The sequence below is a fragment of the Danio rerio genome, chromosome 6 (genome assembly GCF_049306965.1).
Source record: "Danio rerio strain Tuebingen ecotype United States chromosome 6, GRCz12tu, whole genome shotgun sequence".
NCBI classification, from domain to species: domain Eukaryota; kingdom Metazoa; phylum Chordata; class Actinopteri; order Cypriniformes; family Danionidae; genus Danio; species Danio rerio.
Genome location: NC_133181.1, coordinates 7,410,809 through 7,438,275, shown reverse-complemented (window position 1 = coordinate 7,438,275; position 27,467 = coordinate 7,410,809). Strand labels below are relative to the sequence as shown.

The window sequence follows — 27,467 nt, the reverse complement described above, 5'->3', positions numbered from 1 at the left end:
AAAGATCTATCATTTACATTTAGTCATTTAGCAGACGCTTTTATCCAAAGCGACTTACAAATGAGGACAAGGAAACAATTTACACAACTATAAGAGCAACAATGAATAAGTGCGATAGGCAAGTTTCAGGTCTGTAAAGTCTAAGAACTTATCTTTTTTTTGGGTACAGTTACTGGTATATCTAGAGAGGCAATTGCAGATTAGGAAGTGAAGTGGAGACTAAATAGTTGAGTTTTTAGTCGTTTCTTGAAAACAGCGAGTGACTCTGCCATTCTGATGCAGTTAGGGAGTTCATTCCACCAACTGGGCAGATTGAACGAGAGCGTTCAGGAAAGTGATTTCTTCCCTCTTTGGGATGGAACCACGAGGCGACGTTCTTTCACAGAACGCAAGTTTCTGGAGGGCACATAAATCTGCAGAAGTGAGAGCAGATAAGAAGGAGCAAAGCCAGAAGTCGCTTTGTAGGCAAACATCAGAGCTTAGAATTTGATGCGAGCAGCAACTGGCAGCCAGTGCAAACGGATGAGCAGCGGAGTGACATGTGCTCTTTTAGGTTCATTAAAGACCACTCGTGCTGCTGCGTTCTGGAGCAGCTGAAGAGGCTTGATAGAGTTACCTGGAAGCCCTGCTAGTAGAGATCACAACACTTTTCACAAACATGTTACGAAACACATTCTCCAATGTACAATATAAAACTTTTTTTCTCCAATTTTCACACGATACCTTTGTAATCATTTAATTTAATTATTTTAAAATAGAAACAGAGTTATGCAAAAGTATTGTAATGAGATATGCACAATGTTTGATGAGCTTTACAATACTAAAATGCACACGTTGCATATGCGGGACCATTGCCAGCTCACGTGTGTAGTGTAAAGCAAACACCAAAAGGTGCGGATATCAATAATGAAAATGTATTCATCAGAAAATGCTTACCAAATGATTATTAAAAATGCCTTAAATCTTTAGTTTACAATATATATAGTTTTGTTTTACCAATTATTTTGTATTATAGAACTTAATACTTAATGTTTATGAGTTTCTTTAAACATGCTTTAAAATGATGATTCATGTTTTAATATGAAAATTATTCATAAAGCACTTTGCCTGTTCAGTAATATTTATTTTCATAGATATTGTAATAAAGAAGGAGTTGTCCAACATTGATGTATTTTTATGAGAACAATTGTGTATCTTCATTTCAGTTGTACCATAAAAGAACAGTATCATAAAAGATCTTTTCTGTACCATATAAGGTACAACTTTTACAAAGGTACAAAACTGTTCCTTAAGAAACATTATTTGTACCACCGTGTATCTTTTTTTCTGAGAGCGTAGCAGGGATATTGTAAATGCATAACTGCAACATAAAATCATAATATGTTTTTCCTCGCTGTGGTTAACGCAAAAAAGTCACTCTTTCATAATGGACCCTTTTCATAACCCTGCTATAAGGCGTTTCTTGGTTATTGGCATCTTAAATACTTGAAAGTTTTTAATAGTTATATATTTTTTTAAAAGTATTAACATTTATATGTATTTATGAATGTAGTATCTTTGCTTCAAATTACAAAAAAAAAATTACCGCTTGTGCGAGGCATTTTTATTGCAGCGTCTACATGGCAGGAGAGTAAATTTGACGTTATTCTCTCCTCTGGCTGCCGTCTCACACAATTTGTTTCTTTTTTTCTTTATAACATCATCATGGAGTTTTTCTTTAATTATTTCAGCAAATAAGATTGTACAAATACAAATATTTGTTGTATTCTCTCATTCAATATGTTTTCCCAACAACGATGACTTCTCCTACTGAGAAACCCGGAAATGTAAAAAGGGTCTGTAATGAAAATGACTACAATCCGTAATAATCTCCGACAGGTCTTATCTCACACAATATTTACTACTTAATTTAAATTACATTTTTTAACCCAACTCTTGAATTTGTCCATATTTAACCTACACTCAAAAAATTACATTTGCTGTTCGTTCTTATTTAAAATGAGCTGAAACAACACAATTCTTAGCAGATTTTTTGGGACAACTTAATTGTTTAATGTTTAATCCACTTACGTTAGCAAAACCGATTAAGTTAGCGGCGACACGAAGGAACTCTGTTAAGACAACCCAGGATTTTTTTAATAGTACACGAATATATTATAATATAATCACAATTCAAACTAAAAGATTTGTCTGGGACAAGTTGAAACAGCATCACAACGGAAACCCGACAAAAAGAATTAGCATCCTAGCAGGGAAACTGTAAATCTATAACTGCAACATAATATCATAATGCATGCTGCATGTTTTTCCTTGCTGTGGCTAACGCAAAAAGAATCACTCTTTCATAATTATGAAAATGACTACAATCTGTAAAAATCTGCGGCAGGTCTTTTCTCAGACAGCTGAAAATGATTTTCTAGTCTTCTTTTTTTACGCTCTGCAGCTATATATTTACTGGAGTGAGATACGACCTTGTGAAAACCACACTAAACGCAGCAACATCTGTGGAAAAACCACATGAGAGAACTGAGAAAATGCCCATTCATAGTGACAGCGAGGACACTATTTTCATCACAGAAAGTGGAAGGCTGTAAAAAAAAAAACGTCAGCAGGAACATGGTATTCATCAGGGCCTTCCAATTAGAAGTTTAGCCTCTCATACACAAGCATCTGTTACTCTACCTGATAAATTCTCCTGCTTGGGCCGTAATCCATGTGGCGTGGAGGCTAAACGCTCCTCTCCGTGGGGCGAAACTTGAACCGCCACCTCCACTGGGATGCAGGCTCGCCGCAGGCCTGCGGGGGGAGGCGATGGTGGCAGGTCTGAACTTTTGTCCATGCATAGGCGCCCTTGACACTGCCTGCGTTTGTGCTCAATGAACACCAGGATGTCGGCCAAAGGAAACCTGGAGCGGCACTGACCACAGGTGAGGAGGTCCTGGTCCCCTTTAGGGGTGGATGGTTCTGATCCGGGATTGCTTTCCCCGTCCTCTGGGATATCTGCCGTCACGGGCTCGGCTACAGTAGGAGAAATGCAGAAAATAGGTGTGAGAGATGATATGGTGAAACCTGATAATGACTTTATAAGTGCTAATTACACATGTAGCATAAGTGATAATTATATTCCAGTCCATTTGAATGGAAATGTGTTGCAGAGGTGTTACATGGCATGGGTTGATGACAGGACATTTCAATCGACATGACAATTCCACTCAAAACTTTAATTATTGAAGACTTCCATTCAAGATCATGTGACTGAAGCCCCCTGAGAAGCTCATAACATGCACTTGATATTTAACTTTTGGGCAATTTTTATCATACAAGTATTACAAATATGCATTTTCAATACAAAATAGTATTTTGTAATTTTTATTTGATAGATTTTATAAAAATGGGTTAATATTCATTAATTTATTGATTTGTTTTAAACTCTTTTCCAGGGCCGGGTCGTGGGGGCAGCAGTCTTAGGAGAGAACCCCAGACTTCCCTCTCCCCAGACACTTCATTCAGCTCCTACAGGGGATCCGGAGGGGTTCCCAGGCCAGATGAGAGACATAGTCCCTCCAGCTTGTCCTGGGTTTTCCCAGAGGCCTCCTCCCAGTGGGACATGTCTGGAACACCTCCCTTGGTAGGTGTACAGATGCCTAAGCCACTTCAGCTGACTTCTCTCGATGTGGAAGAGCAGCGGCTCTACTCCGAGCTCCTCCCGGGTGACAGAAGGAAACTCATTTCGGCCTCTTGTATGCAAGATTTTGTCCTTTCGATCATGAACTAAAGCTCATGACTATAGGTGAAAGTAGAAACGTAAATTGACCTGTAAATCAAAAGCTTTGCCTTTCGACTCAGCTCCTTCTTTCTTACCACAACGGATCGGTACATCAACTGCATTACTGCTGCCGCTGCACCAATCAACCTGTCAATCTCACGTTATATCCTTCCCTCACTCGTGAACAAAACCCCAAGATACTTGAACTCCTCCATCAGGGCTAATTTTGGAGATGGCAAACCACCTTTTTCCGGTGGAGCACCATGGCCTCGGACTTGGAGGTGCTGATTCTCATCCCAGCTTTTTCACACAGCAAATCGCCCAAGAGCATGCTGAAGGTCCATGTTCGATGAAGCCAACAGAACAACATCGTCTACGAATAACAGAGATAAGATCCTATGGTCCCGGACCCCCTCCAGCCCAAGGCTGCACTTTGAAATTCTGTCCATAAAAATTATGAACAGAATTGGTGACAAAGGGCAGCACTGCTGAAGCTCAACATCCACTGGAAACAAGTTTGACTTATTGGCAGCAGTGCGAACCAAACTCCTACTCTGTTCATACAGGGATGAGACAGGCCTTAACAGAGCGCCTCTGACCCTAAACTCCCAGAGCACCATCCACAGAATGCCACGGGGGACACAGTCAAAGGCCTTCTCCAAGTCTAGAAAACACATGTGGACTGGTTGGGCATACTCCTATGGGCCCTCAAGCACCCTGGTGAGGGTATAGAGCTGATCTAGTGTACCACGGCCTGGACGAAAACCAAATTGCTCCTCCCGAATCCTAGGTTCAACCATGGGCCGGTAATATTTTCTATCAAAATACTTAAGTATCTTTGTATTTTTAAAAGACTGTAAAATACTTTGAAGAAGTCTGACATAAAAATGCGGCCTCAGATGAATGCTATCTCATTTATTTGCCTAGGCTTGAGATCAGAACAGAAAATTGATTAAGAAGGTGGTCAATGCTTGGAGTATGGATGGAAGTTATGTACACATAAAGAAAATAATAGACAAATGGCATGGGTATATTTTAGAGTAAATCAACTGGCTCAAGTAAATCAACAATCATTCTCAGTCTCAAATGCAGATGAACTTTAGAATAATAAAACACCTAAAGATGGCGTACTGGTGTTCACTAAGGGGGTAAACTGAGACTCTTTCAGTTAAAGAAGAACTGATTAAATCTTGGAAGAATTAGTCAAGTGAACATATAATTGTAGTTTTGGATTAATTGCTGATCTAGATGCCAAGAAAACAAGGCAAAACACTGTTGCTGTCAAACATTGTTTACTTCAGTGAGTCAGTTTAGTGGTGAAGAGATTGATCAAATATGCCTGTTGATGAAATGTTTGCAAAAAAATGTTATACTCCCATGTAAAAGTATTTTATAGTATTATCAAAATACAAAATACAGAATTTATTTGGATACTTGTTGCGGCTGCTGTATTTTGTAATTTATTGTAAAACTAAGGTGTTTAATATTTTATTTTAAAATACATTTCAAAGTATTTTTGTCCATCCCTGGGAATCCCAATAAAATAGTTATGTTTTGTTGTACTTTGATGAGCCACCTCTGTTTATTGGAAACATTATGAAGAAAAAAATATATTATTAATAATTTTATATAAAATAAATAGCATTATATAACGACAAATTAAAAATAAATCTCAAAAATGAACATCAAGTGAAGATAAATTTCTCTCATGCTATTAAGAGTTCATTTTCCTTTGGCTTAGTCCCTTTATTCATCAAGGGTCGCGCCAGCAGAATGAACCACCAACTTATCCAGCACATGTTTTACACAGCAAATGCCCTCAGGTGCAACCCAGTACTGGGAATCACCCACAAACACTCATTTACACACATGGCCACTCTAAAGCCAGGGTAGCACGCAACAATTGGGGGCTCGTCCGGGATATAAACCTGGGATCTTTTGCACCAAAAGTGAGAATCTACCCCTAGACAGGGCCTCCCTGGCTAACAATACCTCATGTCTTTAGAATGGGGAAAGCCGGAGCACCCAGAGGAAACCCCGGCGAACACAGGGAGAACATGCAAACTCCACACAGAAATGCCAACTGGCCCAGCTGGGACTCGAACCAGCGACCTTCTTACTGTGAGGCAACAGTTTTAACCACTTAGCCACCTCGTAACCTTATATTATATTAAGAGTTGTTTTTTTAATGTTTTCTATGTCACACCATGCAACATATTTAAGGTACAATTAAGAAAAATGTTTCGAAACAACTGTAAAAAATGCTAAAATTAGTGACCTCTTTTATTTTTTCAAACATCAGACTTCAGATTAGATAATTTTTTTTTTTTCTTCAAAAAAATTGTGTTTTACACACACACTCACAAAATCACTGCCTATTTATCATCTACAAATGTGTAGTCAGGTGTCACATGGGTGTAAAATGAATACATTTATTGGTGATATTCATATATGCATCAGCACAGCAATCCCACCATTAATATGCACTACTGAAACGCTGACACTTCTGTCAGAGGAATCCTGACAATCAATCAATGAAAGGAAGATTCAGAGAAGATGAGAAACCAAAGACGGCTAGAAAAAAAAAAAAAACAGTGGTTGCCCAGTAATGGTATAAAGAGGAGGGGGTTGTTCGCTTTAGTTGCATGACCCTGTTCATTATCCTGCCAATCTCACGTCTTAATGAACCCAACACCTCTGAGAATCAAAAAATAGATTCTAATTTGACTTCGAGATGATTGGAACCCATTTAGTTAAAAGTGCTGGAATCCTCTGAACCGAGGTTAGCTATTGAGGGGAGTATGTGGGGTAGTTCCCTGAAGACAGCCAGAACATATGAAAGAGCAATCAAAACCTTATCGTGCGTCTAAATTGTTGCCATCAGTGCTAGGTTAACCCTAATTCTGTGTCAGGTCAGGTGGGACAAAAGGTGGGGGCAACAATATGAGCTTCTCAGTGAAAAAAACATCATTATAATTGATCCTCTGTAATGTTTCTTTTCTTTCAAGACACAACTTGGATTGAAATGTGCACTGTAAATGGCACTGGGCACTGTAAAAAAAATATGTGATAAATTAGTCAAGTTCATTTTAACTTATTATCCTAAGTTAATCATGCTCTAACTTAATTTTATAAGATACGTAGGCTGTTTTAAGTCAGTTTAACATAATATAAGTTCAATAGACTCATGGGGTTAATTTGATTCAGCTTAAAAATTTAAGGCAACTAGGATTGTTTTACAGTGCAGGCGATTTTTATTATTATTATTTTAAAAAACTATTTAATAAACTATTATGGATATTTTAAGATCTCATGATGTAATATTGCTAATTTATCAACATATTAAATTACCATAAAGACATATAGGTCAATGATTTTGTTAAATTATTCCAAAAATGCTTAACATTGAGTATTAAATGCAAGAATAGTATCTGAATAGCTTGTAGTTAGTTATTAGTTTAATTTCCACTATTAACTACTGGCTTATTACGTTCGTATTATAAGACATTGGCTCTTTATAGTGCATATAGAGTAGGATCTTGTTCTACCTCCCTAATCTTACACTGTAAAAAATATATGAACAATTAGTCATGACAGCATATGTTTTTACTTTATTATAACTTATTAAACTGAGTTAATGTGTTTTAACTTGATTTTAGACATTACGCAAGCTGTTTTAAGTCAGTTTAACATAATATAAGTACAATAGACTCATAAAGTTAATTTGATTTAGTTAAAAATTTTAAGGCAATCAGGATTTTTTACAGTGCAAGGGATTTTTTTTATTATTTGAAAACAAATCAATAAACTATAATGGATACTTTAAGATGTCATAATGTAATATTGCTTATTTATCAACATATTAAATTACCATAAAGGCATACAGGTCAATGGTGTTGTTAAATTATTCCAAAAATGCTTAACATTGAGTATTAAATGCAAGAATAGTGACTGAATAGCTTGTAGTTAGTTTAATTTCCACTATTAACTACAAGCTTATTCCTATATTATTAAGATATTGGCTCTTTATTAGCACATATAGAGTAGGATCTTATTGTAAAACCCTAATTCTACTCAATATCTAACCATAGTTAAAAATGTGTATTTTATTGCGCTAAAAGTTGAGCAAAAATGCTTGACATTGAGTATTAATTGCAAGAAAAGCTTCTGAATAGCTTGTATAGTTATTAGTTTAATTTCCACTATTAACTACTGGCTTATTACTTTCTTATTAAGATATTGGCTCTTTATTAGTGCATATAGAGTATGATCTTATTCTACATCCCTAATCCTAACCAATACTTAACCATAATTAAAAATTAGTATGTTATTGAGCTAAAGGTTCAGTAAAAATGCTTAATATTGAGTATTAAATGCAAGAATAGTATCTGAATGGCTAGTTAGTAGTTAATTTCCACTATTAACTACCTGCTTATTATTTTATTATTAAGATTTTAGCTCTTTATTAGCACATATAAAGTAGGATCTTATTCTATTCAATACTTAACCATGCTTATAAATTAGTATTTCAATGAGCTAAAAGCTACAATTAATAGCAATAATTGTACCTTAAAATAAAACGAACTGTACTGAACTGTATTAATACGAATTGAAATGTGTGCTTGGCAAACAGGTGATTTTTCTTAGTATTTAGAAAACTATTTATTAAACTAATAAGGATACTTTAAGATGATATAACCTGATGTAATATTGTCATTTTATTATTGTTTTAAATTACTATAAATACATATATGTCAATAGCTTAAATTAAAGTATTCCAAAATTGTATAACATTGAGTAATAAATGCAAGAATAGTATCGGAATGGCTAGTTAGCAGTTAACTTCCACTATTAACTACCTGCTTATTACTTTATTATTAGGATAGTGGCTCTTTAATAGCACATAAAAAGTAGTATCAGCACATATAAAGTATGATCTTATTCTACATCCCTAATTCCACCCAATACTTAACCCTAGATATAAATTAGTATTTTATTGACCTAAAAGCTTCAGTTAATAGCAATATTTGTACCTTACAATAAAATAAACTGTACAATCAATATTAATTAAAATGTACGCTGGGTAAACAGGTGACTTTTTATTATTTAAAAAACTATTCAATAAACTATTATGGATACTTGAAGATAACAAAACCTGATACAATATTGCTTATTTATCAACATGTTAAATAACCATGAGGACAAACAGGTCAGTGATGTAGTTAAATTATTCCAACAATGCTTAACATCGAGTATTAAATGCAAGAATAGTATCTGAATAGCTAGTAGTTAGTAGTTAAGTTCCACTATTTACTACTGGTCTGTTACTTAATTATTAAGATATTGGCTCTTTATTAGCAAATATAAAGTAGGATCGTAATGTACATCCCTAATCCTACCCAATACTTAACCATAGTTATAAATAAGTATTTTATTGAGCTAAAAGTTTCATTAATAGCGAGATTTGTACCTTTAAATAAAGTGTGGCCAACAAAAGAATACCATATTTTAAAACTGTACTTTCAATAGCATATCTAAGAGCACAGGGTATCTGTCTCAATATAGATCAGCAACACAGTTCTCCTTTTTTATCATCTCTGACATACTTTGTCATTGACCCACATGTCCTCCAAAGCAATGTTTACATAAGCAACACTGTGAATGTATACAGGACTGAACAAATGGGCGAAGGCTGGGGCTGAGAGACCAAGTTCAAGTTCATCCAGCAGTGTCTCTCATCCCAAACGGACATTCGTTTGTCATTTTTCTGCCCTCTAGCGGATACACATCACAACTTCGTATCGGAAAACAAGCACAAAAAATAAAATATGATAAAATACAGGTATTAAAGTGAAAGCTAAGCGTAACAATCACATCGGTATGAAGTTCGTGGAGGTTTTCTCATTCATAATAAATGTTGTATTTGTAAATACAAAAATTAGAAGCTGCACTTGAGGTGCGTGGAGAGGTACTCCGGGGATTTAAACCGGTTTGACAAAAGACCTCAGTTTTATGTGCAAAATAATATTAAAAAAATGTTTCACTAAAGAGAAAACCTTATATCACTGAATAATAGCTTGATATTTGTCTTTCAAGAAAGTTATGAGAATGAAAACACTTTCAAAATTAACATTTGCATTTGTTTCTGTTTCTGAAAAAACTGAATAAGCATACATCTCATAAAAGTTAATAATCATCATACGCAAAGAAATGCATTCTTTAATATTCATTATTACAAGCTTCAGCTTTTAAAAAACCTCAAGGGAGTGTGAACGCAGATTACTTCAAACTGCTTACAAATTACGTCTGATTTATGCATTTATATATACACACACACAAACACACATATGCGTAATGCGTAATCAACCTTCGCGCGTAACATTAAAACGCGCTTCGTTCCAAAACACGAGACGCACTTCACAAGACGCACTTGAGCAATCCAGACAGACAGAAAAAGCAGAACTTTCCGGTAACTTACGCGAAAACTCCCGTTTGCTTAAGTGCTGGGGTTTGCCCTGCTTGCGGCGAGACATGTTGGACTCGGTCTCAGCTGGGCTCACATTGGGAAGCGCCAGAGTCTTCAGGGTGTCCAGAGTAAAAATCTTCTTCAGCGATGCATCGGGTATCCCACATGAATTATAGAGAATAGTACAGAAAAGACGCTTGTACTGGCGAAAAGACGCTTGTGTTGGGCTTCATGGCTTCTTGGAGGAGAATGCAAGACAGGAATGGAAAGTAAGCGAAGCCCCCTGAGCTGCTGCAAGTTCAAGTGCGGACGTGACGTGCCAGCGAACTTGACCGTCCAGAGAGGTAGATGATGGACATGGATCTGCTGAACACGGGCGAGAGCAGGACGGCTGCGAGTGGGAGGGGGAGAGACTCGTAAAAACCAATGATGGGCTGCATGTGAACCATGGACCCCAGCAGCCAATGGGCAGAGAGAGAGAGAGAGAGAGAGAGAGAGAGAGAGAGAGAGAGAGAGAGAGAGAGAGAGAGAGAGAGAGAGAGAGGCGTCCGTATTGAATGCAGGAACCAAACACATGAATGCATGAAGGAGGTCAAATTGACCATTTTTAGATTCAGTGATGTTGTTTTTTCCTAGAAATTAAATAAATGTGTTACATTAATATCACAAAATGTTTTACATTTATGGTACTGCCCAACAATACATATTGGTATTGTGCGTTTATGTAAAACATTTATTCTGTCTGGATTTTATTATTATTTATTTATTTATTTATTTATTTATTTATTTTATTATTATTATTTTGCAAATATCAGTAAATAAATATGTTTTTTCTTAATAAAAAGTTATCACTGTATTCCAAAAACACTGGGTTAAAAACTACCCAAATTGGGTTGTTTTCAGCCCAATGCTGGAATATATAAAACAGAATGCATTAGGGGTTAAATTGATCAAAGTATTTGGGTTCTTCATTTTAAGCCAATAGAACATAATAGGTACTTTTCAATTTTTCATTTTATTTATTTTTATTTTTTTGCAAATGTCAATTTCTAATATGTTTTTAATAATAAAAGTTGTCACTGGACTCTAAAAACACTGGGTTAAAGTTACCCAAATTGGGTTGTTTTAAGTCTAACTGCTGGGAAATATATAAAACAGATTGCATTAGGGGTAAATTAATCAAAGTAGTTGGGTTCTTCATTTTAAGCCAGCAAATACAGTTAAAGTCAGAATTATAAGCCCACCTCAATTACTAGACCCTCTGAAGTTTTTTTTTAAACACATTTCTAATTAAAATAGTTTTAATAACTCATCTCTAATAACTGATTTACTTTACCTTTGGCATGATGACAGTAAATAATATTTGACTAGATATTTTTTAAGACTCTTCTTTGGAGCTTAAAGTGACATTTAAAGGCTTAACTAGGTTAATTAGGTTGACTAGGCAGGTTAGGGTAATTAGGCAAGTTAAAATGGTTTGTTCTTTAGACTATTGGAAAAAAATAGCCTATAGGGGCTAACAATTTTGTCCTTAAAATACTGTTTAAAAAATTAAAAACTGCTTTTATTCTCGTCGAAATAAAAAAATAAGATTTTCTTATTATCAGACATACTGTGAAAATGTCCTTGCTCTGTCAAACATAAATTGGGAAATATTTAAAAAAGAAAAAAAATCAAAGGGGGGTAATGATTCTGACTTCAACTGTGTGTGTTTTTTCCTACTCAAAATTTATTATATTTACTCTAATAACAGGTTAACGCTATTTTAAAAATGGGTTGTTATTATTATTATTATTATTATTATTATTATTATTATTATTGCAAATGTCAATACATAAACATTATTTTTAATAGAAAAGTTGCCACTGGACACTAAAACACTGGGGTAAAACTTACTCAAATGGGGTTGTTTAATTAGCATGCTAATCAGAAAACTCAAACTGCATTTTGGATCATGATATTTTTTTGAAGTCAGAAATTCCAGACTAGTGCTAAGCAGGCATGATCAAGTAATGTAACCTATTAACAAACAACATAAACGGACATAAAGAGGACAGAATCCTAACAACATATTTTGTGAGCATTTAAAACTGGGGGTCAATGTTATTCGATCTTGTTTGAGTAGATGCACTTAAGAGAAAAGTAGACAAACTGATTTTTAAGTTGTATTGCGTAGCATTTACATTGTTTTGCTGTACTTTGAAAGGAAATTTAAATAAAACAACTCTGTGTTTATTTTAATGCTCTTAAAAAGATGAGTGGAGTAAACTGACACTACTTAAAATCATTAAGTGCATATAACTTATAATACATATTAGAACAACTCTTATCTTTTAAGTAGAGCTCCCTCAAGTTTTTAAGTATATATTATTTAAAATTTTTAGGGCAACTAGTTTCCTCTTATTTTTTAAATAAACTCAACTTATACAGGCTTAGAGTGTTAGGAAAATTAATTACCATTACATGCAGATGTCAACATAAAACCTTAAAGTTACAAACACTAACTAACTAAATAAATTAATTAATAAATACGTAATTAATAAATAAAATGCAATAATCCATGACAAATCAAATAAATAAAGATTGATGCTGAAAAAAATGTCCCATATAGGAATAAAATACACAGTGATAAACAAAACAAACAAAAAAATCTGCTTTTTCCCTGAACTTATGACCAAGCATGTGAACAATATATAAATATAAATATGCATGCATTCCGATATTGAAAAGGTTTATTGTTGACAGTTCTTTGGGGGGGAAATCTCGACTGTCACGTACAACTTCGCCATCTAGTGTTCAGTGTACTATCATGTTGTTCATTTAATAGGTGGCCAACAGCTGGGGTTTACAGAAATCCTGATTATAGTTACATGAAAAAGGATAGTTTAAAAAGTCTGTCATACTTACCCTTCACTTTTTCTGTTTCATCTGTTCGAACACAAAAGACACTGATATCCATTGACATCAATAATATTAGTTTTTCCTGCTTTGGATGTCAATAGTTACAGATTTCCAGCGTTCTTCAGAATATCTTCTTCGGTGTTCAACTGAAGAAAGAAATTTGTAAAGATTTGGAAACACCCGAGTGAGTAAAAGATTAAGCCTTTGGATGAACTGCTTCATCGATATAGGGCTTATAACCAAATAAACATTCAAGACATATTAATTTACATTTATTCAGCATTTAGGAGTAAGAATAGGCTACACTGAAAAAATGATTCATTGGATTTGTTTAATTTTTTAAAGGTAAGTGGTTGCAAACTATATTTATAAAATAAAATAAATAAAATAAATAAAATAAATAAAATAAATTAGATAAATTAATAAATCTGTAAATTAGATACAAATTAGCGCAAGCATGTGATAAAAATAATGCTGCTGACCACAGGGAGCGCTTGTCATCTTGTTCTTTCTTGACACCGCAGCGCCACCGTGCGTCAAGACGCGCAGCTGCACCTCAGACTGGGCTGGGCAGAGCGCGCCGCTCCGAGCACAAGAGCGCACGGATGTCATTTATGGAATAAACATACTGGGATTTATTAGGTAAGTGATGCGTCCTATTTTCACAAAAACAGACAGATTTTGACTCGTTTTTAATTTTAGCAGCAAACATTTCGCTTGATGGAAATTGGTAATTAGCTGTCATGAGCTCTACATGCTACCGATCCGGCCTATTACGGACTGGAGGTCTGTGACAGGGCATGATACGTGATGAAAACAGAAGCACGGTTATTAGAAAAATATTTAGGCCTTTGTATGCGTCGATTTTCAGGTTTTCTCCTCTTGAGCAAAATATTGCGTACTGTGAGTAAATGCGCATCGTTATGCCTTTAAAACAGCTATCAGAATATGCGAAGGGTGTAGAGTGAGCGACTGTCTCTCAGAATAAACATCAGATCTGTCATTACCGGTGAAGAACAAGGCCAGTGCTTGAAGGCAGAGGCGGAGACTGACGCTCCGCTCACACGCAAATGATGCGTTGCTTAGATGATGATGATGATGATGATGCATATTCACTCAGCATGTGTGATTATAACCTAAATATTCCAGCTCAGATAAAAAAAAACATGCTACATTTACCTAAAAGAAAATTAGCCGTAAATGAAGCTTATATACGAATGGAATTTTGCATTAAATGAGATCGGAACATCTCGCGTTATATCGACGTGAATTTGGTCGATCGACGTTTGTAAATGCATTGCTTATTGATATAATTTATGCATCATGTTCTTGTCAGGATCCCTGATATTTATTGCCTTTCTTGTGGATTTTGCTTCTGTCATTCTGAGTCTCTTTCTGTACACTCTCAGAAATAAAGGAGAGCTGGTGGTACCTTTTCAATAGGTACACATTTGTACTTAAATGATCTATATTGGTACCTCAAAAGTATATATTAGTACCTAAAGCATTTAGGAGGTACAATTTTGTACATTTTAGGTACTAATATATATCCCTGATGTAATAATATGGACTTTTTAAGTGCAAATGTGTACCTTTTGAAAAGGTACCACCCTAGTGACAGCTCTCCTACCTTTCTTTCTGAGAATGTACTGTTAAAATTCAGAATCAAAGAGCTGGCTAAAATAAAGTATAGCCTCATTTAGTACAGAGCTGAACAAGAATTATGTTAAGGCACAGGATGTCAACAACTTCGTGGGGATGTTGGATTTTGTTTGGAAATGAAAATCAGATTGACATCAGAACCCAACGTAATGTCTAACCTAAAATCAACCAAATATCAATGTCTAGCATGTTACACCTTGACATTGTGTGGACGTTACCACTATGACATCTAATCAGATGTTGAATTTTGGTCACTTTCCAACACAATCTAAAATTAACCAAATATCAATGTAATTTGACGTCGTTATTGGACGTCAAAGTAACGTTGTCCTTAGACCCTGACTAGACATTGAAGTTTGGTCACCTAACGTCATGATCTAAATCTAACCTAATATTAACTTCTTATGATGTTGTGTACCTGCTGGGAATCAATCAGCCGATTAATCAATCGATCTGTCAATCAATCAATCAATCAATCACAGGTATATTTCCAAAAGTAGGTATTTACCCTGGTTCTAAATTAAGTTAATATAGAATATCTTCAAAACTTTAACTGAAGTAGTATTTCAAACTAGCTAGCATGTAAGCTATGTCAGATGATAATTAAAGGCTTAGTTCACCCCCCAAAAAAAGAAAAGAAAATTCTGTTATTAATTACTCACCCTCTGGTCGTTCCGAACCCTGAGATCTTTGCTCATCTTCTGAGCGCATAGATATTATAGATGAAATATGAGAGATTTCTGATCCTCCATGTACAGCAACGGTCCTGACACGTTCAAAGTCCAGAAGAGAAACCAAAAACATTGTCAACGCACTCAGCAGTTCAACTGTTATCACACAAAGCTCCAAGAACCCAGTTAAACCAAAGAAATTGGTCTGATGAACAAATTCCAAGAGTCACAATTAAATAAAGCTACATTTAATGAAGAAAATAGTTTGCCGTTTCATCAGCTTCAACACTCGCAAAGAGTACAGTCTGAAATCAACAACAATTACACTCTAGAAGGTCACTGACTACGTCATAAGTCTAGGTAGGAAGATCCTGCTTGGTCGAAACATAGATAAACGTAAGCAATCTCACCACATAGACGCAATAACTGAAGTATATCTTCACGATTATTTAGGCGACAGCAGGCAGAGGTCAGACAAAGCAGGTCATCCAGAAGGCTATTTGGAGAGAAGATGACCAGACGTGACGCATAGTCATTTGAACACACACATAGCAGAAGTGTTGGTACTTTAAAGTTGACTTACACTGTAGCAGGCTTCTTATCAGAATAGTGAAATAAGCACAGTCTACTACAACAGACTCACAGCAGAATCACTTTATTTCTGAAAAAATACAGAAAACCAACATAGGCTCAATCTCAAAACGTACCTCTATATACATTTCTGGAGATCACAAATTAAGTAGCCAAGAGAACATATGGCTGCATTCCGTCTTTAAAATGCTACGGGGCAGTAAGACACGTTCCTTTTCACGCTTATCAGCTGACCACTTACCTCCATGTGGACGGCTTTAGAGCCAAAAAATAAAATAAAAAAGTAAAAAGCAGGGTGAGAACGTGATAAAATCTGAAAACGGGGTAAAAATCAGGCTGCCACGTGGGCTTTTCTTTTTCTGGATTGCTTTTGAAAACACTGTTGGTTGGGTTTGGAGAAGTGGGTGGGCTTCAGTGCTTTTGAAATCAGTGCTTTTGAAATCACTATTAGTTTTGTTTAGGGAAGGAGGAGGGTGTGTCAGTCAGTCAGTCGACAGCAGCCTCTGATGGATTTGCGAAAACAAAAACTGCAACAAAAAAAAAGAAAAAGAAAAAGAAAAAAAAGAAAAGAAAAAAAAACGTAGTTCCTGGGATGTATTTGGTGCTCTCCAGAAATGTACAGAGGGGTATGTTTTCAGAATGAACCTGAGTTGCAGAAAACAGCAGAGAGGCACATTTTCATTACAGTTCTACTCATTCAGGAAAAGTCCATAAGACAATTATTACTCATTAGGTAACGATGAACTTTATTCCATAATCAAATTAACTTTAGAGAGTAAATATTTAAATAATATTACTTTCATCTAAATTCTACAGGTGTCCAGGGACAGGCTTTAAAATGGTTTACGTCATATTAACCGACCACTGTCAGTAAATAAAAATGGCCAATTGCAAAAGTCAGGCCAGTGAAGCATGGAGTGTCTCAATGATCAGTTTTAAGTCCTTTGCTATTCATTAAATACATGCTGCCCTGGGAGACATTAGAAGGCACAGGATCAGTTTTCACTGCTGTGCAGATGATACTCAATTATACATTTCAACAAAACCTGATGAGATATTCAAACTGTCTAAGCTAACTGAGTGTATTACAGATGTAAAAGACTGGATGACAAACTATTTTCTTTTATCAATTTCACACTGTGCAGAAATCTGATATATGACAATATATGCAAATTACATATATCAAATATAGGTAATATTTAAATTTCACATTTATAAAATATATGTTATATATAGAACTTACACTGTATTTCAAAACGTAACAAAAATTGCTGCTTATATATTTGTATTTACAAATTATTGGAATTATAAATATGTACACATACAGTATATTCAAATATATTAGCTGTAATTTTAGGTATGTGTTCATATATAAATAAATATGAACATGCATATAATTTTATAGAATGTATTTGAACATATACTGTACAGCAGGGGTCACTAATCTTGTTCCTTGAAGTCAGGTGCCCTGCAGGGTTTAGCTCCAACTTGCCTCAACACACCTGCCTGAGTGTTTCAAGTATACCTAGTAAGACCTTGATTAGCTTGTTCAGGTGTGTTTGATTAGGGTTAAAGCTAAAATCTGCAGGACACTGGCCCTCCAGGAACAAGTTTGGTGGTCCTTGCTGTACAGTATGTACATAACTGTAAAAACAAAGGCTGGAAAAATATATGAAAGAAACCCTTTTTGCAATATTGCACAATAGATTGCATATATCAAATGTGGGTGTGTGAAATTGTTTATTGCGTAATTTGCATATATTTACATGTATCATTTTTTATATGGGACGCAAGCTGACAAATATTTTGAATTTGTTTTCAGCATCTTGTGCCACAAGTTTCATTCTGAAGAGCACTTCAATGCACAAATTTTCCCTCACAATTGTGAACTAACAGCATTAGCACATGTTTGAGCTCGAATCCATGCATTCATCATTATGCCACAGGATTTCTTTGGTAGTTGTAAATAACATGAATATAATTTTCAGGTAATAATTCTGTTTGATTTGCATTACCTATTTTTTTTTTTATCAATGTTCTACCAAATTTGAAAAAAAGTGAGTACAGTACATTAGAGGCTAATGTTTATTTTGGGTGAACTATCCCTTTGGTGTAGTGAACAGCTTTAAAATATTGAAAGTATTAAAGAAGAGGCCCTGATTCCATCCTTTTAGAGTGAAAAGAGGTTCATTGTTTAAGTTGTTAAAGGAGAGTCAGCTGCTTGTCTGCTGCTGAGTAACAGATTTCATTAGGAATGGAGGAATTTGCTTCCACAAAATTATATTATTCCCCTTAAGTCACCATGAAACCGAAATGAGAAGCAGGTACAGAGTTATAAAAATCCACATGGGAAGGGTTTTTTTAAAATTAGGAAATAATAAAGATACTACAAACAAAAACATTTGCTGAGTATTTTACATTGTAAGGCTTGACTGTCAGGCAAACTCGTTCCTGTGTCATCAATCTGGCAGCCTGCATGTGTGTCCAGTCATCAGAGTGCGGGCTAGATAAAAAAAAACCTCTTTATTATTGTGAATTTTTACTGCAATATCTAGTTCAACCACTAGGAGTCTATCCTACACCACCTTTAAGACTAAGCTTAATCAATATATTTACAAAAATTCTGTCATCATTTACGCACTCTTCTGAGTTATTTTCTTCTGTTGAACTCAAAATATTTTAAAAGAAAGATGAAAACCTGTAACCATTGACTTCCATAATATATATATACAGTATATTTTTCTACTCATTCATTCATTCATTCATTCATTCATTTTCTGTGCGGCTTAGTCTCTTTATTAATTTGGGGTCAGAGTGAACCGCCAATTTATCCAGCACGTTTTTTGCGCAGTCAATGGTTACAGATTTTTAGCTTTTTTTTAATTATCTTCTTTTGTGTTCAACAGAAAAAAAAGATTGGAACCACTTGGGGGAAAGTGAATAGTTGCTATTTTTTTATTCTTTTTTCTTTCTATCCTTTCAATGCATCCAACCTCTCAACAGAATGGCCTAGAGAGAGACATCAGGAGCAAAAGAGGAGGCCTGGTTCAGTCAAGATGAGTTTGACATCCTGGTTCTTGGTGAGTGGAGGGGGAATAAGGCACCGCCTTCCCAGAGAAATGATCTTCGTGGGACGGGATGACTGTGAGCTTATGCTCCAGGTAACTCAATCACTGTTACACATACGTACACAAGAATGTAGCAGAATGTCATCGTCCATTTAAGTTTATAGTCAGTACTTACTGGATCTATAACTATATAGTACAATGAAAAAAGATTCAATGGATTTACTAAATATTTTAAGGTCAGTGGTTGTAAACACTGTTTATGGGCTAATTAAGTTGAACATGACAAAATGTAATTTGTTAGTTTAAATTCAGCCCATATGAATAGTTTGCAACCACTCAAAAAAGTTAGGTAAATCCAATAATTTTTTTTTCAGTCTATGCTTATTGTATTTGTCACTTTCCACAACTTTATGTCACCAAATGATTTTTCATTAAAGGAACAAGCTCCACGTTTTTGGAAATAGTTTAATTTTACAGCTACCCCAGAGTTTTAGCATTCTTAAATCATTCAGCCAGACCTCCGGGCCTAGCAGGAGCACTTTTAGCTTAACTTAGCATATTGTTGATCAGGGGTGTCCAAACATGGTCCTGGAGGGCCGGTGTCCTGCATAGTTTAGCTCCAACTTCCCTCAACACACCCCGCTGGAAGTTTCTAGTATACTTTGAAAGAGCTTGATTAGCTGGTTCTGGTGTGTTGAATCAGAGTTGGAATTAAAATATGCAGGACACCTCCCTCCAGGACCGAGTTTGGACAACTCTGTGTAGATCATTAAATCGGATTAGACCATTAGCATATTAGAGGGGTACGTTTTCAGAATGAGCCTGGGTTGAAAAACGTGTAATAATCAAGGAAAGTTGCTGCTGTTTGTTTGCAGCTTTTACATGTACAATGATATTGAAAAATGATCCTATTTCCAAAAAAAATGGTGTATTCCTTTAAGAGCTTTTAAGTTATGAAACACAATATTAACATGCCATAAACGTAGCCAAATGTTTTTTTTTGCTTACCAAATCAAGCTTGTTACGAGAAGGATTTTTCTTTAATTTATAGAAAAGTTGGTTGAAAAATTTAATTAAGCAATCCAGTTGAAGTCAAAATTAGTAAACCCCCTGAATTATTAGCTCCCCTGTTTACCCCCCCCCCCCCATTTCTGTTTAACTTAGAGAAGATTTTTTCAACACATTTCTAAACATAATAATTTTAATAACGTATTTCTATTAACTGATTTATGTTATCTTTGCCATGATGACAGTAAATAATATTTCACTAGATATTTTTCAAGACACCTCAACACAGCTTAAAGTGACATTTAAAGGCTTAACTAGGTTAATTAGGTTTACTAGTCAGAATACGGTAATTAGGCAAGTTATTGTATAACGATAGCTTGTTCTGTAGATTATCAAAAAAAAGTATAGCTTAAAGGGGCTAATCGTTTTGACCTTAAAATGTTTTTAAAAAAAATTAAAAACTACTTTTACTCTAACTGAAATAAAACAAATAAGACTTTCTCCAGAAGGAAAAAAAATATTATTAGACATGCTGTGAATATTTCCTTGCACTGTTAAACATCATTTGGGAACTATTTAAAAAAAAGAAAAAAATTTAAAAGGGGGACTAATAATTCTGACTTCAACTAATAAATATAACAGATACTGCATTGCCTAAAATACTTATATTTTCAGAGTTTCTGGCCATATTTACATGTATTATTATATTTCTTATTAACTCTATTTGTGTGAAGTGCCATGCAGAAGTTTTTTAAAAATTCAAAGACTGTGTCATCTTTCCACATATCTATTTAACATCAGATCACTGGTCCCACTTTACCATTAACTTCTCTCATATTCCAGTCTCGCAGTGTAGACAAACAGCATGCTGTCATCAACTATGAAGAAGCTACAGATGAACATAAAGTTAAAGACCTGGGGAGTCTGAACGGGGTGAGAAATGTACCTGTTTACAATAGAGACTATATTTTTTATTGTAATAATGAAAAGGTTATGGTGGCGGCTGACCTCTTTTTCTCTCCTGTAGACATTTGTCAATGATGTTCGCATCCTGGAACAGCAGTACATTACTCTGAAAATGGGGGACAAGCTGCGGTTCGGCTATGATATCCTTTGAGCTGATAAATAAATCACTTTTTTTTTATTTATTTATTTTTTGTTTTGGTTCACTTTTGTTGGTTTGTACAAACTAAAAATAGCATATTAGCCACGTGTACAATCTAAAAGACCAAAATGTGTTGTTTTTTATTGTGAATAGTCCAAATATATCTATGCATTTTTAAGTCTCTGTATATTGTTTTTCTTTAACCTATCTTACATACCAACCTGTTTACCGTTTTACGTGGAGAGCTACATGTTCCAGAGGAAGCGCTGAAGGTAAATATATATATACATATCAAATGTTGAATGTATATATTGCAAGTGTGCCGCAAGCCTGCGTTTGAGTGAAGGTCTCGGCCGTTAGATCGCCCCCTGGGGGCTGGCTGCAGTACAAGTCATAAAGCCCGCCTCCTCCGTGTTAATGAAGGAAACTTGAGCCCAAATAAAAAAAAATATTACACTTGCAATAAAATGTCCCGAAAGATAGTTCTGGTGGATTAAGGCACTGGTTATTGTGCTGAAATAGGTGCAGATCTTCATTTTTGTAAACAGTTTGTTTTTAGCAGTAATTTAATGCTGGGCGTGTCATCGTGATTGACAGCTGTGATTGACAGTTTCTCAAAGCGCGGCGTCTGAGCTTCGGCAGGAGACTGAAGTGTTTTTATTCGATTTCTGTGTTATTTTACCATGACAAAATGAGTTCAGCAGTAAACTATAGTTTCTGACATACATGATCTGGTGGAACACTGTTTATTCGCTAAGGTCAGGGCTTTTTTCGGGCTTTATTAGTTTGCTGATACACGCCTAACCACCCAGATAGCAAAACACAGTTCCGGCTAGATTCTCGCCTGCCGGAGACTTATCTCTTAGAGCTCAGACTGACTAATGTTACCTCTGCTGGACCTACTCCGGATGCCTGGACTCACTACCCAATTCCAGCCCAAGTCAATCGAGCCAGATGCGGCGGCCGAGCGAGCAGGCGCTGCCGCATGCGAGCCGGAATCAGTCCGCGACGCCGCGAGTAGGTGATGCGCTGCGGCCCGGAGCTGGCGCGATTGAATATATAAAACCCTCATATTTGTTAACGTTATTACATCCATCTGTGTTGATATGACAGCAAACGCATGCTGAGCAGTTCGGGGGGCGTGGTTGATTTTACATAAAGCGTTTGATTGGAAGCTCGACTCCGCTCATTTTCGCGGCTCCTCCTCTGGCTCCATCAGACAGTCCTTCTGCGCATGTCTGGCTCCAATTTCAGCAGTCTTTTGCGACAGTTTGTGCCCGTCAAGCAGGCGTCTTGCCCTCAAGGCGTTCAATGGGAAAAGGGGCTGTCGCGTCGTCCATATTTTTTACAGTCATTGATATATTGTGTCAAATATGTTATATTAAGATATAGAATAATAAATTATTATTTATTAAGAATATGAATAATAAATCCAAAGAAAGAAGAATTTTCAGAGCTGTTTAACTTTATTCTATAGCTATTTTATTTTATTTTATTTTACTGGGCGTCATGGTGGCGCAGTGGGTAGCACGATCGCCTCACAGCAAGAAGATCGCTGGTTCGAGTCTGGGCTGGGTCAGTTCTGTATGGAGTTTGCATGTTTGCGTGGGTTTGCTCCAGGTGCTCTGGTTTCCCCCACAGTCCAAAAACATGCGCTATAGGTAGGCCCACGCAGAATCTGCGTGCGCAGATTTTCCATAGATTTCTGCAGATTTTTAGCCCATCATTAATTCTGTTTAATTACTTGAGTAAATGTGTAAATCTATATTTATTTAGTTTTTATTCAGTAATTTATTACTTTTTATTTCATATATTAAGGCTTTAGTTATGATACTTTGCTCAATACACCCAAAATAATTCCGCAGAAATCCGCAGATATTTACCAAAATTATCTGCAGAAAGAGCAAAAAACGTCCACAGATTCTGTCTGGACCTGGCTATAGGTGAATTGTGTAAGCTAAATTAGCCGTATTGTATGTGTGTGAATGTATGGTTGTTTCCCAGTGTTGGGTTGTGGCTGGAAGAGCATCCACTGCGTAAAACATATGCTGGATAAGTTGGCAGTTCGTTACGCTGTGGCGACCCCTGATTAATAAAGGGACTAAGCCGAAAAGAAAATTGTTTAATTTAATCTAATTTTATTTATTTATTTTTATTTTATTTTAGTTTATTAGGATAATAAAGGCTGATATCAAAATACATATTTTTCACATGTAGGGATGCATTAAATATATCAAAATGCTGCTTTTTTAAGTTTTGTGTTAAAAAGTAAAAAAAAATTTAATTGTTAAAAAGTAAAAAATTGTTTTCAAAAATATTTAGTAACAACTTTGATAAAAACAAAAATGTTTTTTATCAAATAAATTGAGCAAAGGTGCTTCGAAAAGACTTAATTCAAACATTGTTAATTTATATTTGATCAATATCACTGAAAACTACAGTATTGGACTATAGTATATAATAGTTTTCTCTCTTGAATTTCCTACACTCACCTTCATGGACAGCATGAAAAGTACACCAGCCAGCTTCAGCTCACCAAGAAGCCTTCGCCATCAGGAGAAACCACCAAAAGTCCAGAAGTCAAAGGAGCAGAAGGAGGAAAAGAGACTGAGGTTAGACCATCAGAACCAGCACCAAAGACAGAAGAGAAGGTGTCAGGTGAGCATAAGGATTTAAACAAATTTAATAAGTGTCAAATGTAACTTACCAAACTCAAAAGAATATCAAACTTTCATTAGGGGACATAGCTGTGCTCCACAGAGGAACCCCGCTTTACGGACAGCCATCTTGGTGGGGTGATGGAGATGCAGATGATGAAAATTCTATTAAACACGATGCAAAGCAAGCTAGATGTGAAGCAGGTAAGACATTGAGCACATTTTTGTTAGTGATAAAGTACATCGAGGAGGTTGATATCGTGAAATACATCCCGACAGGCTTATCTGTTGTATAAGACTAACGTTAAAGGATATTATTCTACAAAAACCACCATCCTTGATGTACTTTATCCTGCCTTTTACACAGCTACTTGCCACAAAACAAACAGTTACATACAAAACATTGTTCAGAGCTGTAATCGTTTATTAATTTTTAAATTGAACACAAAGCTGATAGAAGCAACTAACATGCGCATTATTCAGTCACAATATGGACCCAAACAGTCAAAAAAAGCAACGAAAACCGTCGAGTGAAGCTGAGGGAGCATACAAGAACCTGCACATTTTCAGTCACAAGATGGCGCCAAACCGCCAAACCCGCTGCATGATAGATAAACAGATACTTGGCTTGCATCATCAAGGCTGCAACCAGATACTATTAATACATATAAATTTGGATATTAAATATGTGGATGTGAATGTATTCAATAACATATCTTGGAATGTTGTGACTGACCAATCAAAATTAAGTTTTTTTTTCCACAGCTGTGTAATAAATGCACATAACTCATGTTATTAATGAAATAAAATGTTGTTCTGGTTTACATGCAAAAAAATAACGTGACTTTGAAGATACACCAAGACAAGAAAGTTTACAATAATTTATTGATCAATTTATTTTGGTATTGATTTCGACAATAAATATTTTACCTTAAATATATCATTCATTCATTTTCTTTTCGACTTAGTCCCTTTATTAATCTGGGGTCGCCACAGCGGAATGAACCACCAACTTATCTAGCATATGTTTTACGCAGCTGCTGCGATGCTCTTCCAGCTGCAACCCATCACTGGGAAACACATACACACTCATACACTACGCTCAATTTTAGCACAGCCAATTTACCTGTACCACATGTCTTTGGACTTGTGGGGAAAACCAGAGCACTCAGAGGAAACCCATGCAAACTCCACATAGAAATGCCAACTGACCCAGCCGAGGCTCTAACCAGCAACCTTCTGGCTACGGGGCGAACGTGCTTACCACTGCGCCGCCGCATCGCCCACCCTAAAAATAAATTGTTTGTTGTTATTTTGTTATTCAGTGGTTAGCACTGTAATCTCACAACAAGTTACTGGTTTGCATCTCCCCATGTTGGAGTGGGTTTCCCCCACAGTCCAAAGACATGCGCTAGGTGAATTGGATTAACTAAATTGGCTGTGGTGTATGAGTAAGTGTCTGAATGAGAGAGTGTATGGGTGTTTCCCAGTTGGGCTGGAAGGGCATACGCTGCGTAAAACATATGCTGGAATAGCTGGCGGTTCATTCCGCTGTGGCGACCCCTGATAAATAAAGGACAAAGCCAAAGAAAAAAAAAATCTTCTTTTTCTTCTTCTTATTATTATTATTTTGGCCAGACTATATGGGATTGGATGTTGTGGGTATGTGCCATTAACTAATCTAGTGAAAATGAAAGGAACATCTTATCGCAAATTTAACATAACCTAATCATAATATTGTCTTATTCGAAATAATGTAAACATTTAGATTACTGATCTCCATGTAGATTTACCCTTTGTGGTCAACTTCAATAGTCTGCTCGTGATATGTCTTCACTCAGGCCGTAAAGAAACAGCTACAAAGTCGCAGATGGGACCAGAAACCACACAGAATTTGGGAACCCAGGAACCAAGTTACTTTGAGATCCCCAGTAAAGAGACTCCTCCAGTAGGGGAAGAAACAAGAGAAAGTCTACAAGCAAGCTCAGAAGCAGTTTTGACAACCCCGGCGCTGGAAGGTGGCACTCACGGACATGCCTCCTTCACTATTGAGTTTGACACAGCGGCTTCAGGGAAGGGAAACAAAGTTTCGAAGAGTAACCAAGACCTTCGCCCGCGGCCCAAAAGAGGGGCCGGGGAGGAGCTGAGTGCCTTGCAGGCTGCCATGGTGGCAGCGGAGGTAAAGGTGGCAGACTGGCTGGCACAGAATGAACTGCCAATAGCCCGCTCTGAATCTGTTGCTGAGGAGGATGGAGACAGCGTGAAGAGTGATGTGCCGGTTCAGCTGAGGAGCCTCAGAGGTAAAGGTGAAGGAGTTACTGATCTATTTGTGTAATGCAGCTGAAGCAGAAAAACAAAGATTAATTGGTGATTTTGAAAAATTACTTTTTTTTGTATTCTTGTGGATTTTCGAGAAAATGTGGTCAAGGCCAAAATTATTCATACCTCTGGCAAATTCTGACTCAAAATTTTTGTTCAAATGTAAATAAAGGCTGAGAATTATTTTTTTTTTTTTAACAATTATGCCTCTTGTACATCGGCTTATTATCTTTTGGGAAAAGTCTGCATCATTCCCAATCAAAAAACCCCTGCTGGTTGAATAAACGTAACTTTAGGTCACAATTTAGCACGGGTATGAATAATTTCTATACTATATATACACTGTCGGTCAAAAGTTTGGGGTCAGTAGGATCATTAAATGTTTTTAAATAAGCTTCTCCTGCTCACCAAGCCTGCATTTATTTAATCCAAAATACAGTAGAAGCTGTAAAATTGTGAAATGTTATTGCACTATAAAATAACTGTTCAAAAGTATTTTATAATTTAATTTAATAATTTACTCCAGTGATTTTAAAGATGAATTTTCAGCTTCATTACTCCAGTCTTCAGTCACATGATCCTTAAGAAATCCCTATTAACTTTTATTATTATTATTATTATTATTATTATTATTATTATTATTATTATTATTATTATTATTATTATTATTATTATTATTATTATTATTATTATTATCATCATCATCATCATCATCATCATTATTATTATTATTGTTATTATTATTATTATATTATTATTAATGGTAATAGTAATAAAAGCAATAATGACTGGAGTAATTTCATCTTAAAGTAAATACAATAAGAAAGCAGTTATATAAAATTGTAATAAATATTTAACAATTTAACATTTTTTTTTTACATTTAATAAATGCCTCCTTGATGAAGAGAATACTTTTCTTAAAAAAAATAAAAATAAAAAAAACATGAAGAAACTGACCCCAAACTTTTGACTGGTAGTGTTAGTGTTTACTGTACATTAAATGTAAATTTTCATAAAAATCCACACAAATACATTAAATAATTTATCTTTTTATAAAATAAAAAAGAACGAAAATACATAAATGACAGCCAAACACTGTAAAAAGTTAAAAAAAAAAAAAAAAGATATGTGTGCATGTGTACATTTATACAGTATACAGTTGAAGTCAGAATTATTAGCCCCCCTTTTCTTTTCTTTTTTTCTTTTTCTTTTTTAAATATTTCCCAAATGATGTTTAACAGAGCAAGGAAATT

At 35.5% G+C, this 27,467-nt stretch overlaps 2 protein-coding genes across 6 annotated transcripts in view; one reads left to right on the top strand and one right to left on the bottom strand.

The window, feature by feature from the left end:
• The window catches only part of bcl11ab (BCL11 transcription factor A b), a 50,512-nt gene extending 39,939 nt beyond the window's left edge, over positions 1-10,573 (bottom strand). The window contains exons 1-2 of the mRNA NM_001100951.1: positions 10,245-10,573; positions 2,683-3,018 (exon numbers count right to left, since the gene is read on the bottom strand). Of these exons, the coding sequence (NP_001094421.1) occupies positions 2,683-3,018; positions 10,245-10,299 (391 nt within the window). The 5' untranslated portion in view covers positions 10,300-10,573. The remainder of the gene's footprint in view (positions 1-2,682; positions 3,019-10,244) is intronic.
• Positions 10,574-13,705: 3,132 nt separating this feature from the next.
• cep170ab (centrosomal protein 170Ab) overlaps positions 13,706-27,467 on the top strand; it is a 31,642-nt gene continuing 17,880 nt past the window's right edge. For 2 of the 5 annotated variants that reach the window (XR_012407595.1, XM_073953595.1), the window contains exons 1-8: positions 13,706-13,775; positions 19,061-19,218; positions 20,977-21,066; positions 21,161-21,239; positions 21,452-21,510; positions 23,743-23,896; positions 23,977-24,099; positions 25,737-26,195. Coding sequence is in view for 3 of the 5 variants with exons in the window: in XM_073953595.1 (XP_073809696.1) it covers positions 19,114-19,218; positions 20,977-21,066; positions 21,161-21,239; positions 21,452-21,510; positions 23,743-23,896; positions 23,977-24,099; positions 25,737-26,195 (1,069 nt within the window). In the remaining 2 variants the exon portion in view is untranslated. Of the gene's footprint in view, positions 13,776-19,060; positions 19,219-20,976; positions 21,067-21,160; positions 21,243-21,451; positions 21,511-23,742; positions 23,897-23,976; positions 24,100-25,736; positions 26,202-27,467 lie in introns of all 5 variants that reach the window. The other 3 variants (XR_012407596.1, XM_073953594.1, XM_068218280.2) reach the window with 2 other exon arrangements.